This window comes from Calypte anna, chromosome 4B (assembly GCF_003957555.1).
Source record: "Calypte anna isolate BGI_N300 chromosome 4B, bCalAnn1_v1.p, whole genome shotgun sequence".
Taxonomy (NCBI): domain Eukaryota; kingdom Metazoa; phylum Chordata; class Aves; order Apodiformes; family Trochilidae; genus Calypte; species Calypte anna.
The window spans coordinates 19,805,384-19,821,420 of NC_044249.1; the positions used below are offsets into that span (position 1 = coordinate 19,805,384).

Consider the following 16,037-nt stretch of genomic DNA (forward strand, 5'->3'; position numbering starts at 1 on the left):
GCAATGTCTATGATGCCAAAAAAGAGCCCCCTCATATGCTATGCTAGTATCATATCAATCTACAGAGGAAAAAGCAGACAAGATCAGCTTTATGTTTATTTTCAGAGATAAACCAGACTGAACTATTGAATCTTGTGGGGAAAGAGAGAAATAGAAGTTTCACCAAAGGATACACAGCACATTATGTTATGTACTCAATATTTTTGGAGTCTGTGTTGCAACACATTTTTCTCCAGCAGAATTGTAAGAACTGTGGGGTGGCTTTCATCTGTCTTTTAGGCTTTAATTGGTTTTATGTCTCTTTCCTTTTTCTATAGATATACACATGCCCACACATAGATACACATTTATATGCATACATTCATTTAATTTATAAGTATTGGTTAATAATCTTAATAATGCAAAAATGCAAGCAAAGATTCTACCCCCCATAGTAGTTCTGGATCGTAATTCATATTTTGGATCAATCTGAATTATATTGTGGTTCTTTGTAAACACAGTAGTAAATTACAATATTTTGGTAGTCATCCTGGTGCTTGATATTTCCATCTAAACACTCATATACAGTGCATTCACTTAAACTTACTTTTAGGTTGGGAAGCTGCAATTCTGGATTTCTATTTCACTTCTAACATTGTACTGTATGCAAATTGCCAAATAATGGTATTTCATTTTAATGTAAATAAAATACTGTTTATTTGTAATTGGCTATCCAAGAGAAAATGAAGAAGATGGAAGCAGAAGCAGCAAGTAGACAAGCAGATGTAGATGTGCACTTGGATACCAGATCTCTGGATAGCAAAGGAGCATACAGTACCCAGCACCTTGAAGATAAACAGCTTGGAAAACACTCTCAGGAAAGCACTGTCCTAACTGTGTTAACAAGATAATGCTCTCAAAAAGGGATGCACTGGAGTTCAACTCTCTGTATCACCTCCTGTTCAAAGCAACAGCAGAAGAAGCAAGCTGGGCAACCTTAATATTTTCTGTATGTCAGTACTCCTAAGTCTCTGAAACAGACCCAAACCATTTCTGTGGTTGAAGCTACTTTTTGCTTTTGTCTCCGACTGACTTTAAAAACCCAACCAAACAGAAACACAATGGTGATGAAGCCTGGTAAGCAGCAGATGCTCACAATGCCAGACTGAAAATGATGAAGTCAAGCAGTTCGGCCACTGAAATTTCACAACAGATGATGATGTTCCAGTAACAAACAGATGCCAGAGCTTCACAATGGCTTATTCAGCATCCACATACACTGAATAAAGAGACTTGAAAAAGAAACACACACAACCACAAAAGCCAAGCTGGTAGAAGCATTGATTTGGGTAATTGTTGTAGAGAGATGAGCATGACAACTCAATGGGTATGAGAAGCTGGACCCAGATGGCAGGAGGTAAGAAAAGATCATAGCATTTACTATGCAGCATAGCTGTGAAACAAGGACAGATTGCTCCATTAATATCAGGAAAATGGAAGAGGATCTTTTCGTCGCTGTGGGAAGATCAAGGTATTAAAGTTACATATTGTACATACAGCAAGAAGGGAAGACCAATTGCAGGACAGACACAGGAACATTTAAGCAGCTCCATTTAGGATTGCATATGTGACTTCAGAATGTGTGATCCAAGAAAGCCTGGCAAATGTTGAAGACCTTCTGTAGTGCTTCGCAAAAACTTAAAATGTTCTGTGGTTGAGAACATTTGCTCTGACTTCTGACACATCTGAGTAAGGCCAGTGATTTCACTGGGGAATCTTATGGATGAAATGAAGGGCACAGGTGAGTTGTCCTGACCATCTTCGTACTTGATTGGGCTTAAACAATGAAAGGGTGCTTTTGGAAAACTGCATTTGAAAATAGCCTGGTTTCAAGTATCTTTGGTCTCAAAAAAATCACCATTGCTTCGAAAACACACTCAGGAGAGTGAAATGTATTTAACATTTAGGTAGCTACGGCCTGTGTTTGAGTTAGAAGACAGCAAAGGTGTCATGGGGCTAATACTGGGGTGATTAGTGAAAAAAAAACCAAAAGAGAAACTCATAAAGAGCAGCAATTGCTACTGCTTGGTTCTAGGGAACTCCCAGAGGCACAGAGTCCATCACTGGGAGAAGGGAAGAAAAAACATAGTTTAAAAATGTGGAAAACTCATTGTTTTGTTACTCCTGCTACATGTTTCTGTCTTTAGATCTAAAAAAGATTGTCTGTAAAAAGTTTGTAGCATTCCTTGGAAATAACTGGATGGGGATTAGAGTGTATAACCATTGTGCTTGCCAATAGTGTTTGAAAACAGCACGTGCATCAAAAGCTAAAATATTTTGCTGGCCTTCCAGAGTTTTTGTTAAACCTAGTGTGCATTGGAACCTGAGTGAATAAAATCCCACTAGTCATCACCATTTTAACAATATGCACTTCACAGAGAGCTGGCTGCTGCACAGAGGAAGGAAATTACCAGTACTAACAACAAAAAAAAAAGATTTATAATGAGCAAATATAAAAAAGCTCCAAATAATTATAATATTCACAGCTTGGCAATGACTTTCTAGGCTATGAAATTACTTTTCTTTTGGAAGAATGAAGATTTTACGAGGTTGGTATAAACAAAGGGTAATTGGAAAATCAAATTGCACTATGCAAGATTATTGTAAGGTCTGGAATAATGGTGATAACATTTTAAAAAAAGCTTGCTATGAGTCACTGTATTTTTTGTTTGTACATTATTGCCATCAAAGATGCTCCCTTTCAAGTGCTACAAGGGAAACATAAACAGCTAAATAAAAATACCAGCTTACCCCTGATACAATAAGTTCTCCTCCCAGGTTCTGAACTTCTGCCTTCACTTTGCTGCAGATATTGAGCTGGTGGCAGTAGAGGGCAATGCGCTGCAGGTAGGCCAGCAGGTCCTGTTTGCAGGCTGAGTCAGGGCACTACAGACAAAAGAAATACTTAATTAGATGGAGCTGTGTTTATATGGTTTTATAGAGGTAATCAGTGAAGACAGAGGCAATGTGTGTACAGGTGGATCCATTTCCTTTCATTTTTACATGGAATACTTGATGAAATGTGAAAATACAAACTCCCTCTTTCATTTAACTCAAGAGTTGTGAATTGTAACCTGAGGATGCACTGTACCTTTTTCTATAAAGAAGAAACCTCTTTGTCAGCCACTAATGGAGGAAAACAAAAATAATGTGATTGCTGTGTTTCTGGGGAAAGTTCACTTGGGGTATCAGTTTGTACAAACCAGAAGAATTTATTGAGCAGTCAAAAGACCAAATTTGACATGAAACTCCAGGTGCTTGTTGGGAGTCCAGGTTAAGTTTCAACATGGATCAATTTAAGTCCAGTTAAACCCAGTTCTGACATTACACCCACTCTAATGCCAACTCTTGACTGTCTTGCCAGCTTCTCTGGCATCCCAAACCTTCAAGAGCACAAAGCTCTGCCTCAGACTTGTCAGAAGCCAAAGACCTTACTGAGAACGCTGAGGGACTGAAGAGGAAGAGGTTGAGACTGTTTTGGTTTGGTATCGACAGATTTAGAATCATAGAACTGAATCATAGGAAGGTTTGGGTTAAAAAAGGACCTTTAAAGATTTATCCAGTCCAGTGAGCAGGGATATCAGAGTCCCCTCCAGCCTCAACCTCCTATGTTCCCAGTATTGGGGCATCCACCACCTCTCTGGCTTTCACCACCCTCCCTGTAAACAATTTCCTCCTTAGATCCAGTCTAAAACCCCTTATCCCAGACTTCATGTCTAAGGGATTCCTCTTCCTGCCAGAGGGAAGATTATCTCCAGCCCTGTACCAGTATGGATGCTGTGAATCTCCAATGTCTTTTAATACAAATTACATTAGGTCCAATGTGGTAGACTCATAGGTTTTATAACCAAGATAACTAGAAAAAGGCCCAAGAACAATTTATTCATAGTCTTGGAGACTCTTAATAGAAACTGCAGCATTCCCCATAATAGCAACAGCACAATAAACAACACTCCTGTAGTTAATATTCAAAGTCTTGCCTCAAGAGAACAGACCTCAGTAATTTACTCAGATGAAACACTACTACAAGGGTTCACTGCTAGCAGCATGTCTCCAGTAAATACTCTTTAAGGCTACCCAACAAAGTCTGCCTGACAGTGAATTCTTTGAATGTATAAGCTTAGGGAACAAAGATTCCAGATATCTCTTTTTAGCATCTTTCAAAGTTTATGCTCAATTTTTAGGAAACATTGTCAGACCAGTTCAACAGAAGCTGATAGAACTAAACACACACACACAAGCCAACAACATCAAAACCTCTGGCTTGAGATGACTCCTCTAACCCCAACAGCAAATGCTGTCAAGGAATATGCTTGTGGTTAAGGAGTTGCATGTACAGTGAAAGCAGTCACTTGGCTTTTTATATCTCTCTTTCTCTTTTTTTTTAACAATTAACAAAGATGGAGGTTCACTGGGGCTTCTTTAGGTTTAATCTGCTCTGTACTTGTGGCAATGCTATAAAGCACCCCTTTCTCAGACAGCTGCCACAGCTTTCAGGCATGAATTCCTAAGAGACTTCTTCTCCCTACCAGGGAGAATTTAATAAAGAAATATTTACCCTCTCCTTGAAGTCTACAAACTGAAGGAAATGAACTTTAAAGCAGCAATTCTAGAGAGCTGACAAGGCTTGAAATATGAGTACTTTGAAGTGAATGAAAATGTAGTATCTCTCATTGGAACAGTATTTAAAAATCCAGCTGTCCATTAAAAGTTTACATTGTATGAGTGTCTCCAAAGTTCTGTAAATTATCATTAAAGTGCAAGCAAGGAAACAAACACTTCATTCTCCCTGTGATTTTACTGTTTATTAATAAAGTGTGCATGTTACAGTCTCCTGAAATGCAGTTTGTGACTCCAGGCAATGCACTCAAGGCATAGCAGGTCTCTTCATGATTCTTTAAAATATTCCACCTCTGCAAATCCTGCAGACTAGGAATTTCAGCAGCTGACAGATGGATTTTTCTGTCTTAGCCTAAAAATGAACAGATGGCTACCTTTGAATGACTGGAAAGGGTTAAGTAACAGGAAAAAGCTTGCTAAAAATGAAGAAACCTAAACCCTGATTTCTGAGCTTAGGAAAATGGGCAGCTTTGTGTTTCTTGACACTGGGCCCATACTCCCTGCAGTTATGTTACACACTATTACAGCTGAAGGAGAAAAAGGAATTTCCTATTTTGACAAGAAAGTAGAGGACAAGGAATGTCAAGTTCCACTTGAGCAAAATTTCCAGAGTAATTCTCCCTCTGCTCTGCTCAGAGCACCTGCAGTGCTCTGTCTCATCTGCAGTTCCCACCTTAAGGACAGGAACTGTTGAGCAAGTCCAGAGTGCACAAAGATGAGCAGAGGTCTGGAGCATCTCTGCTCTAGAAACAGGTTGAATTTGGGTTTATGCAGCCTTTCAGATATAAGGAGCTTGCAAGAAAGATGGGGACACACTTTTAGCAGGGACTGCAGCAATAGGATGAGGGTAATGGTTTGAATCTGAAGAGGCCAGATACAGACTGGTTATAAGGAAGAAATTCTCCACCATGAAGGTGGTGAGACACTGGCCCAGGATAGCGAGAAGTTGTGACTGTCCCTCCTGAAGGTATTCAAGGCCAGGTTGAAAGGGTTGAAATCCAGGTCCAGTGGAGTGTCTCTGCCATGGCAGGGGGTTGGAACTTATATTCAGGAGGTAGATCAGTATCCAGGCATGACTTTCAACAGGTAATTTTTACAAAAAGAAAACCTTTCCTGTAAAAAGCAACTCACTGACAGAGCTTACATGATATTTCTGCTGATTTTTGTTGTTACCTGATCAGCTACAGCTCGTGCCAATTGTCCATCCTTGATCCTGCCTCTGCAATCTTCTTGGCAGCATTAATGACATCTGATGTATTCTTCAGGGCCTTTACCTTGAATACAATACCATTATGCACAACCTAAATAAACCATGAAAGGAAACAGATTAGTGAACCTGTTTAGTGTTGATTTTAAAAACAGTAATATGAATGATTTCTTAATTTATTACAACTTCACCTTTTAACTGCTTTATAGTAAGCTTAAGAAATGAGTCTTCTGTATTTCCTCTTTTACAAAATGTCTCACTAGCAACTTAATCTGATGGTGCCTTCAGCACTTAATAGTATATGTATTTTTAAGTGCTCAGTAAGCCAACATTCTTTCTGGAATACAGAGCTATTTAAAAATTATGTTACTCTCAGCCTAATGTTACATTTCTGTCAAATAAATGCTAATATTCTGAATGATAATCCTGTCATGTTAGCAAACAAAATATTTTGTCAGAAAATAAAAACACTGAAAGCATATTCCTTAAGTTACACTTTGAACTTGAACCATTAGCCTCAAGACTGATCTTTCTCTCTGCTCTTAGATGAGGCACAAAAGTCTGATTTTAGTCACTAAAGTTACCAAAATGTGTAGAGATACAAGTCTAAAGTCCATGCAAAGCTTCCTGAGTTTGCTTCAGACATGAATACATTTGCTACTGCTCCTGAGAATGGCTCAGTTAGAAGTTTTTCAGGGTGTTGTGCTGCTGGTTTTTTTTTGTTTTTAAATCCTATGTCGAGAAACACAGCTTCAGACAAAACTGATGGAAAATATATGAAACCTATGCTTTTTAAACTGGAGGCATTTTTTCTAAGTACAGCATAGTATTATTTTGTTTTTTTTTCATCTGTAATGGAAAGAACACATACTGAAGCATATTTCTATTTTTTGTTTATTTCATACTTTTCATTTCACCTGAACCAGCCACTGAACTACAAGTATGCCACTTCTGTTGAACATAAACTGTAGCAGAAATCCTTCATGGTGACTCCTATGCTTTGACATTAATTATATCAGCAGATCTGACTGTCACAAACTCCACGCATTTCAAAAATTATTTATTTAACGCTGCTGAGGTTACAGTGAAGCAAAAAGGTGTGAAAGGCTTTGTTCTGTTTTAATGGAATATATTAAACAGTTTTATTGAACCTGATGTAGGCAGAGGTGCACTTTGATTGCTTTTTTTTTTATTTACTTCAAATGTGGCAGTAGTTTTTCTCATTCTTGTATTTTGATTCTGTTCCTTTGATGAGAAATGTAATTACAAAACTTCCAGTTTGATGGTCAATATAGCAAAGGTTTTCAGGAGGCTACAGAAAGTGTTCACTTTAAAACATTATTTCCTTCCATGAAACCATGGCACTGTTTGGATATTTTTTCACTCTGTTTTTGGGTAGATGGATCAGAAGCAATATAAATGCAAAAATAATTAACAGTCCTTTAAAATATCACCATTCACAGAGATTCTACACTCCATTTGGTATACAGAAGTGGTGGAGTCTATAAAAAAAGAATAGTTATAAAAGCACAGATAGAGAGAAAACAAATAAATAAGAGAGAATAAAGAGAGAATAAATAAGAGAGAATAATACTTGGAAAATTATAGTAGTAATCTATTAAAATAAGCAAACTCTCATGCACATAATTAAAGAAATAATGCTTGTTGTTGCCTACTACAATTAACTAATTATACAAGTGCAAATAGTAATTTGTAAATTAATGGTATTTGCATAGACACACATCTATCTTCTGTCTATCTATATCTATCTATCTAATCAGTATGTGCCAACCCTTTGTTATCAGTGCAGAGACTGTCTCCTCCAAAATGGCTAAAGGCTCCAGACACAAGGCACAAGACCATCTGGAGATTAAGAAACTCTTTGAGCACCTTAGTGAAATGAGTAAATGGATGTCTGTTTTAATTCTGAAGAAAACATTATGATTTTGTCCATTTTTATCTAATCACATCTTGATAAATACCATTTAAGCTCCTATTAGAAATAAACATTGAATAAACCTTAATTTGTTATTAGGATCTGTAATTCAAAGAATCCTGCAAAATGTTCTCCCCATATTAACAATATGACTGGATGTAAACAAATAATTCTGTTTATATCATTTATAAATGGCATTTTGATGCTTTGCAATTAGGAAAGAATAAGACATCAATAGAAAAAAGAAATGAAAGCAAAAAAAATTATTACTGACAGGCTCCAGTGAAGTATTAGATGAAAACAGTTTCATTTCATTGGGGCTGTTTTGGGGAAAAGTTCAGATTCAAAATTATAGGTAGTTTTGCCATTATTTTTGATGGACATAAATTGTATTGAAATGTTGAAAGTTCAGAGAGGAAGATGCATTTAGATGGGTACTAAACAAAATGTCAGTTGAGTGTCTGTGAGGCCACAGATTTCTATCCTGCTGAACTTCAGGATGATCTGAAAATAAAGCACATTCACAAAAAGGCAAAAACTTCACAGGATTAATCCCATTTGGAGAAACCTCCAGAGCAGCCATGTGTGAACTTTTAACTCCTCCTATGTATGATGTGTGTTACCTGGCTTGCTTCTCATCAACAGGCTATCAATTGCCACCAAAAAAAAATAAAATAAAAATAGGTGGATATCTGAAGAAGACCACAGCACAGGTTACTTTGTCCTTACCTAGTGAAGTCTGTCATTTCCATCATAATCATGCACATCTGCTTTGCCAGCACAATGATGTCATTCCCACTGTCATCCCACTTGGCCACCTCTGCATCTAGTTTGCTCTTTTCTTGGTGGAATATCTCTACCTGCTCAGCAATCTTAGCCTTCTCTTCCTGGGGAAGCTGAGCCATGATGCCTGGAAAAAAAAATAAAATGGGAGAAGTTGGGCATGAAAAAGGAAGGTAGAAACTATCCACATCCACTAGTCCAAATGAAGTGCCCAACTGCTGATTTTTTTCCATGGGAGTGGAAGATGGCAAGAAATATCCAGCAGACATTTGTCTCTGTTAGGACAGGTGAAATTCAATCACAGATGTTTACAGCTTTCCTCAACATTCAAGAGTTAAAAAATTATATATGTGATCCCGTGATTCACAGATTCCTCAGCAGTCAATACAGAAAGATTAAAAAAAATCTGATAAATCTTAACTTGAGGAAGAACAAAATGAATTCTATTTACGGGAAAAGACAGACTGAATTTCCAGTATCTCCTTAGTCATTCTCTGTCAGAAATAAGTTTTGCTAAAAAGCTATGACATGCAAGATAATATGTTTGAAATGAATTGGAATGAATGCATCTTTCAATAATATTTAGCAGTCTAACTGTCTCCTGGAAGCTATGCAAAGAGGCACAGTTGATGCTAACCTGCCTCGACATTATCAATAAAGCAGAAAGTTCCCCACCCTCCCCAAAGAGAAAACTCTATGAAATGATAGAAATTACTTTTAAAGATAAATGGACATTTCCAATAACTGTTTCCAAGTTGAGCTACTCTTTGGCTTTAGGGTTCTGGAGACAACATTATGCATTTAATGGGTGTGACACATCTTTAAGTGTCATTATGTTTTCCTTGTTTATGTCACTTCAATCAGCTGAAGTCTTTCTCTACATATTCTCAAAATGCTCTTGGCTTTTAAAATTCGTAATTGACCTTTTCCAAAACAGAAATTAAAAAGGTTTTATAACACAGATCAGAAAACGAGAAATTTGCAAATTAATCAAATTAAAATTCAACACATGAGTTTTAATTAGGCCTTATCAATGCAGCTCAGCAGTTTCAAATGTTAGTCCAGCCTTTCCCAGAAAAATCTCTGTAAGTCAAGCTGATAAAAAATATATAAAATGCACACAAACACCAAAGCAGAGGAATTAGGAAATTAAGGGAATGTGAGAGCAGTAAAATTTGAAAAAAAATCTGTTTCTCTCTGTAAGCAGCTTTACTCCTTTAAACAGGTATACATTACTTTAACATTTCTATTCCAGCTGCTGATGCATTTTCCAAGAGCTCCATCCTACAGCACATGCAGCTCATATATTCAAGTTTTATTTCTCTGAAGACCACCACAAGTCTTTCTACTGAAGTACTAATAGCTTTATGGAGTAAGCATATTAACAGAGCCATTACATTCCATAAACAAAAATCCAGCAGAATTTTGCTACAGAAAAGGTTAAATGACTGATTTCAGATTAGCAGACTGATTCAATGAGTCACAAGACTGTGACTGGGCAGCTCCTGCTTAGCATGTTTTCATTTCATTTTTCAGTTGTTTGCTGCTTCCTGAGACATATTGCATTTTACATTATTCTGGAATGATTGTTTATAATATATTATGTTTACACATGTGTAGCTGATCAAAACAGAAGGTTTAAGTGCAGCATAATAATAACCATAATTAATAGAATTTAAGACTCCCAAGTCCTAGATGAACTAGGCTCTCAGTAAAAGTACTGCTGCAGTCTGTACTTAGTTTTCTGCTCAGAAGGATATGCTACCTAATCCTACATGTAAGTTAAAAAACAAAAAAAGACTGTTGTACCTGAGACTTACTTTAGTAGTCAGTTCTTGAATATATGAAATACGACTTATGGTCTTTAACATATAAAAACACATATAAAATATTCAGCTGCATCCACAACATAGCTGTGACATAGGATGGTGTCCAGGATCATTCTGAAGTTCCCTGATCTCATGGTTTTCAGTGCCAGTTCCTGGTCACCTAGTTCTCTGGGATGGGACCTACAACCCAGCTGGTCTTCATTTAGGTGATACTGATATATATGCTATATCCTTGATGAACAAGGCAAAAGTTTGTTCTTGGATGCAGTGATAGAAAAACGTATTTCTGATACCTGTATTGTTTATCTCCATCTGTACTTAATATTCAAGGAAATTATTTAAGGAAAAAGAAATCTCTGCTCATTCCATTGTATTTATGTCTTGGATTCTCCTGTACTCTGAATAAGTTTCATTAGGTTTACATGGCTGTACCTTTTCCTTCAGGGTGTAAAATGTTGTGTCAATCCCTAACAAACTGTGGTCTTCCTAGAGCAGCTGAAAACTCTCCTTTATGGTCCTCTGAGCTGATCTTTCAAAGCTTTGCTGCCTTTGTCTTCTGGTTGCAGCCCTACAAATCCTCCAGAATTCAAGGTCAAGAAGTCATGTCCAAATTACCAGCTTTCCTAAGTGTGTTGTGGTGGGGAGGATGCTTTAATGTGCTCCATCACTTCCTTTTAGTATACAAGAAAAGAAACCTGCAACCTGAGTAAATGACAATAATTCAGTAATTCCACTCCTAATGTTTCTGCTGGAAAATTCAAGGCTTTTTTCTTTTATTCACTTTTCTCATCAAATGTACTTCACAGTGTCATTTGTCCCCCAATGATATCTGCTGATTTTTAATATATAATTCTGAGCTGAGCAGCCTATTTAGAAAGGAAACATTCACCAGAGGTGAATCCTGAGTGTTAACACTTCACTTCCCAGCACCTGGACCTGAAACTCATCAGCTTAATTGCAATCCCATGCACAAGCGAGGTCACAAACAGGACTTGGTTTATCAATGAGTAATACCGGTAAAATTACATTGACTCAGTAACAATGTCTTCAATTACAATTAAATTACAGGGTTTACTCAGACTTAAACAGAATTTCTTGACAGGTTTTGCACACTGGGAAACATGACTAATGTAAGATTTCTCTGGAAACAGCACATGGTGCCCTGATGATTTCTTATTTTTTTTTTAAATTTTTTAAATAATTTGCTGACTATCCCAGATTTCAGCACATTCCAAACCTTCAAGGCTTCTCCTACAGCTATGGCTGATCCAACTACCAACATAAGCCCAAATCATTGAGTAAAATCCTGCTTTACAAATAGGAGGCACAAAAACCTTAAACACCGAGGTTAACTTAACCCTGCCCTTCCTAAGTGACCTGAGAGGAAGCACTTGCTTCCATGCATAGCTCTCATTCCAGCTCTACAGACACTAAATGGAGTTGATGGGTTTGATTCTCACCCTTGCACTCTGGCCAGCAATGAGCTGATCATCCTCGGTCTGAACGCTCGTTCGCTGCGGACGTCGTAATCTTCCTGCTCAAGTCTGAGTCATCCTAACCTCTTCAGGTGTCTGAGAGAGAGAGACAGGAGAAAAGCAAAAGAGAGGAGATACAAGCTATAAAGGCTCAGACAAAGCCTAGGTATAAACTCTTACTTCATGACTACCTGCCAGGAAACGCTGTTTCTCTTCCCTTTAAATGAACTTGCGGCCAAGCAGTAAAAGACGGAATTGAAGTTCTTAAAAATTAAGTTGTTTTCAACTCTAGTTTTCTTTACAAATGCATTGTATAATTACCGTGTGTAACTCTTCTTAACTCTGTTAACATGCAAATACAGTTCCAGGAAGGAATATCCTTTGAAGCACTAAACTGGAATGCAGATTTCAAAATACTGTTATTAAATAAATGGACACTAATGCTGTTATATACGAACTCCCATAATCTTCAAGAGAAACTGAATACCTGGGTACAGGACTAAATTCTAGAAAAAGAATTATGAAGGCAAATAAATTTCCCCTTGAAGAATTGTAAATGATGTAATCATTTTGAAACAAATGTAGAGTTTATAATTTGCTCTATCTTGTCAGTCCACATTTCTTTTCAGATACAGAACTTTGGAATTCTCATCCCTTAAACTGAAAGCACATTATCTCTATTGCTGGTGCTAGAAATGGTGTAGGCATGAAATTGTTATTTATATGCTGCTCAGGCTGTTTAAATTGTTGGAGGGAGGGAGAAAATAGATTGATCTGTTTATTGGGTTTTTACCTTCAGCAAAAAATAGAGATAAAAAATTCTATGTTATAAAAACAGTTTTTTATCTTCCTATCAGTACTGTTAAAATATAGATGGTGCAAAATGAAAATGTACTTCTGTAGAGAAACAGAGATAACCAGTGCCTTGAGTTAATGTAGCAGGATGAGCCTTCTTGCTCTGAGGCTCGATGAGCTGCTGGCCTCTCCATTGCCTTGCACAAGAGTGACTCTGTCCTGTGGTGTGTTCCCACCTTTATTGGCCCCTGGTCTTGCTCATGCCCAATAGGGGCCGTCCTAATCAGGCACAGGTGGAATCACACCATCATTGCAACTCGAGCACCTGGTTATCTTGTTTCTTACATACTTCGAAAGGAAAATCAGATCATTTTGTGCTTGAATAGCAGCGATACAACAATCTGGCCACAAGTATCTGTACGGTACAATACATGATAGCTGTAATAGAAAAAAGATCACAGAGCTGTGCAGGGAAATCCTCACTTACTGGATACCACATGCCTCAATGTCAACCAGAGGACCAACATTACAGAAGAATCACTATGCTGGCATTCATGCTTAAAGGCAACATCAAGCTTGCTAGCAGAGGTGCTAATCATTGCATTGTCATGACAGCTCTATCTGAAGATGCTCAGTCACAGGAATGGTCCAAACCCTCTAACATAATGTAGAGAAGCCTTTTAGTGATATTATATTACAGCTGGTTTCAACATGAATGCACATCACTGTTTGTAACAGGAAATCAGCTGCTTGCGGCTGCATGGTGAAGCACACATGATGGGGAAGTAAAACACAACCATCTTCATTGGTCATACAAGGATAAATACAGGTTTTGATGCTGAGCATGGGGAAGAGATAACCAAGTATGACAGCATGGTAATGAAACTAGGCTGCCCAGCTGAGAGATCATGTAACAAACAGTGTATATAGGAGATGCGGCAGAAGAAGTTAGCTGAAAAAATAAATTTATATTTACTGCCACAGCGAAAAAGAAAAAAAAAGTAAAAAGATGGGTACCCATCATAAATCCAATGCTCTTACTTCCATCACTTTATCACCTTCTCTCTGCTCAACTGCCTGAGGGCAGGAATGACTTTAAAACCTGTCATAAGCAACAGCTACTAAAAAATTGTAACAACACCCTGAGCAAGAGAATTGCTATCTAGGGCTCAGCTTTTATCTGCTTAGGCTTTACTGGGAACAGAGCAGAGGGAGAGTCAACCCCTTTTCATAACCCGAGCTGTCCCTCCCAATCTCAAGGCCATCAGCTGGCCCAATTGCAGTGGTCAATGGTCCTTGTAAAACAGCACCACTTCCCACAAAGTATACTCTAATCTTCTGCTGCACTTTATATGTAAGACTATGAAAGAGAAAAACAGCCCTTTCCCAGCTGTCGTAGTCAGAGTTGCCATAAAAGTGTGATAATAATCAAGTAGTAAAATCCAACACTGGAACCAGTAGGATGTGAGGAGTCTCTAAAAAAGAAAAATATTCTGAAACTCTGTGTTCAGGGTCTCAGCATTCAAAACCCCATACTGCTTTACTGCCGAATTCATATTCTGAGAGTTTAAGGCTTTTTATAGGTACAGATGTTGAACTTGGAGAAAACGGAGTGCAAACTAAAGGCCAATTTATCCAAGTGTTAATAATACACTACAAGCATGAGAAATTCAGCATTTCCCTCTAGCAAGTGAATCTAATCAAAATTTACTTTCATACTCTCTTTAGTTTTCATGTTGGAGAATTCATACACCTCATTTCTTCCAAAAATAACTACATTTTCAATTAAGCTGAAGAACTGTAGTAAGTGTTATCTGTATGCTGCCATGCTTTCTCTCTTGCAATATTGTTTTGTTATTTATTCATCTCTTGGAGATGCAGCCTCTCTATAAAAGGCTCTCCTAAAAAGAAATACTATATTGAAGTACTTCACTGAAAGATTTGTACTCTTAGCAGAGCCTCTAAACATAGCAACTTGGTTTTGGGCAAACTAACAGACTTGATATTAAAATGCAGTTTCCAAGACAACAAAGTCTGGAACTTCATTGATCTGAGCTGGAAGACGAGACTGAATCACCTGCAGACCTAAACCAATGTCACAGATGGAAACACATGGATTTGAGACTGGAGACTGTTCCAAACAGAATTCTGACAACACCAGTGGAAGAAACTGGAGTTCCTTCAAAACTAGGAGAATGTTGTAGCAACAGAAAAATACCCATTTTTCAACAAATTTTTAGTCTGTCTGCTCTGTAGCACAAGCCATGACTTCCCAGGACTGTATCTTTTCAAATACAGAATCTCTCCTAACACAGACCATCTCTTCACCAACTTCCTGATCTTCCATCAGTCCTATAACATACCCATACCCACCTGTATTTTACCTTTTTGCTTTAGGACTGCTATTTGCTTCACCTTTCTTAAGATTTCACCATAGCTCTATTTATATGTAGCTTTCACTGGAGCAGATTCAAGGTAACTTGAGTTTTCAAATTAAAGTTATAACTGAAGAAAATCAAACCAGGTTTGATTTTTTAATTTCATTTAAAAAAAAAATAAATCTTTGACTGCTTTGACTGTAGCTACACTGAAAGGCAAGACTCACACTACTCTCACAATTTTTGTTGTTCTGTTGGTTGTTTTAATTTACTTGGTTGGGTTTTGTTGCTTTAAGCAACTGAATCCACTGGTTAGTCAGTGCTGAAATGACACATTCATTTCCAGTAAACATTCAAAACCATCCCTGCAGAGAATCACTGGAGCAACAAGTTATATTCAAATGTACCAACTTACCTCATATCCTAACACACATACAGTAGGAGAAGCCCACACAATCTACACATTTGTAACTATCTTAGCAAATTAATGCAATTACTGTGGAAATATTAATGAAGTTGCCCCCGGCATTGCCAAGTGATGATGATGATCCAAGATGATCAAAAAGTTGTGGTTCACCTCCTAATACTTCATCTCATTTACAAATTCTTTTTTTTCCTGTATATATTTTTGATTCCTTTCAACGTCATTTTTTTTCTCTCTGCTTATTAGGAAAACAACTATTCCAAGAAGCCTTTATATTCCTCTCATCCATGTGATACTTCCTTTAGGTCCAGCTCCTGTTTCCCAGGTGCCTTACCTACCCTTATCATCAGAACAGCTTCCTGATGTCCGGACTCCGTCGTACACCAAACGGGAGGCATCTATGAACTCATTCTCTTCAAATGGCTGTGGGACATTGGCACTCAGAGCCTCAATTGCAACCTCAACTTGTTCAGCAAAGCGTGGCATAACTAAATGAAAGAGAGGAAGATTAGACAGCACCTTCAGTGAATGTTTTACCCTGTCCTTTGAGC

The 16,037-nt window shown here is 37.6% G+C and overlaps 1 protein-coding gene across 1 annotated transcript in view; it reads right to left on the reverse strand.

Moving 5' to 3' along the window:
- The window catches only part of CTNNA2 (catenin alpha 2), a 381,969-nt gene that overhangs the window by 25,469 nt on the left and 340,463 nt on the right, over window positions 1–16,037 (reverse strand). The window contains 10 exon segments of the mRNA XM_030450894.1: window positions 2,791–2,925; window positions 5,833–5,858; window positions 5,861–5,960; window positions 8,077–8,122; window positions 8,532–8,712; window positions 10,438–10,447; window positions 11,875–11,930; window positions 11,933–11,948; window positions 15,478–15,485; window positions 15,825–15,974. Of these exon segments, the coding sequence (XP_030306754.1) occupies window positions 2,791–2,925; window positions 5,833–5,858; window positions 5,861–5,960; window positions 8,077–8,122; window positions 8,532–8,712; window positions 10,438–10,447; window positions 11,875–11,930; window positions 11,933–11,948; window positions 15,478–15,485; window positions 15,825–15,974 (728 nt within the window).